We start from the raw sequence: 1,211 nt of genomic DNA on the forward strand, positions 1-1,211 counted from the left end.
AAACGTGGGTCTAGAGGAGGGAGACCAGATCGGGCACCTGTAAAGCACTTAGCACAAAGGCTGGAAGGGAAGGTGTGGTCTTATGGTTGTCCTTAATGTTAACTGCTCGTGTAGCTACACTATCTGTGGGAAATCATTGCTGATGCCTGGACTTTTTGAGTAGGCGGAACCCTTTTGAGCATTAAAAGAAAGTCATGGATTTTGCATAATGGTCAGTGTGTATGCTTTTAGTTCATTGAGAAAATGTACAAGAACGAAAACTTATAAATAAATATAAAAACACTTCTAAATATATGTGGATTAATCACGACAGCATATGCCTGTATTTAAAAATAATACCTGACATAAATGTGAGACATAGGACCTATTGAGATCATAGACTGAAAGACTGGCCACCCCTGGACAACACATGGCCTGGAGCAGCAGCCTGACAGACCTCTGAGGCCTCATGCTGACCTGTGAACTCCTGCTGGTTCACATGCAGGTCACTCCCTCCCGTGCCCTTCCTTCAGCCCTGCCAGCCGACCAGGCTATGTTAGAGCAGAGAGCTGTCTTCTTCCGGTCACTCTCTTGGAACCTCCCTCCCCCAATATATTCCAGCAGGACAGATGGCGAAAGGGGGTCCCTGGTGGTGATTCCTGGCAGTTTGGGATGGTCAGCAAAGCTGCTGACAGGGGAAGGCAGGGACGCTGGTGAGCTTCTAGGATGCAGAGGAGAGGAGGTCATCTCCTGGCATGCCTTTGAAACAAGTCCTAGGATGACCCCTGGGGCCACCTCCAACCTAGATGTGGAGTACGGTCTTGGAGTGGACCTGTGTCCCCACCCCTGTCACCCTGCACTTCTAAATCAGTGGGTGGGGGGAGGCTGAGGAACTGGAGATCCATCGGAGACTTCAGCACCCATGATCTCTAGGATAGACAGTTTGCCCTAAGCAACAATTTTTTCTAAACTTGCATTCGTGATCAAGCTTATACATCAACAGTGCGCTTCGCTTATTCAGGCCGATCCTTAAAACTGCTTACTGAGCACCCATTCCAGCCCAGTCATTCACACTCGATTTAATCCTCATAACCACTCACTGAGTAGGAAATTGAGGCTCAGGGAGATTAAGTAACATGTTCGAAGTCCTACAGTAGCAGAAGTATATGAAACCAGGGCTGTATCCAAAATGCATGCTTTTTCTGGTCAATCATCACCAGTGATACAGAAGG

At 47.8% G+C, this 1,211-nt stretch overlaps 1 protein-coding gene across 1 annotated transcript in view; it reads right to left on the reverse strand.

The window, feature by feature from the left end:
* TMEM108 (transmembrane protein 108) overlaps positions 1–450 on the reverse strand; it is a 17,030-nt gene extending 16,580 nt beyond the window's left edge. Inside the window, exon 1 of the mRNA XM_011354708.1 lies at positions 340–450. Coding sequence (XP_011353010.1) covers positions 340–450 — 111 coding nt within the window. The remainder of the gene's footprint in view (positions 1–339) is intronic.
* Between the last annotated feature and the right edge of the window lie 761 nt (positions 451–1,211).

The sequence above is a fragment of the Pteropus vampyrus genome, unplaced genomic scaffold, assembly GCF_000151845.1.
Source record: "Pteropus vampyrus isolate Shadow unplaced genomic scaffold, Pvam_2.0 Scaffold1, whole genome shotgun sequence".
Lineage (NCBI taxonomy): Eukaryota > Metazoa > Chordata > Mammalia > Chiroptera > Pteropodidae > Pteropus > Pteropus vampyrus.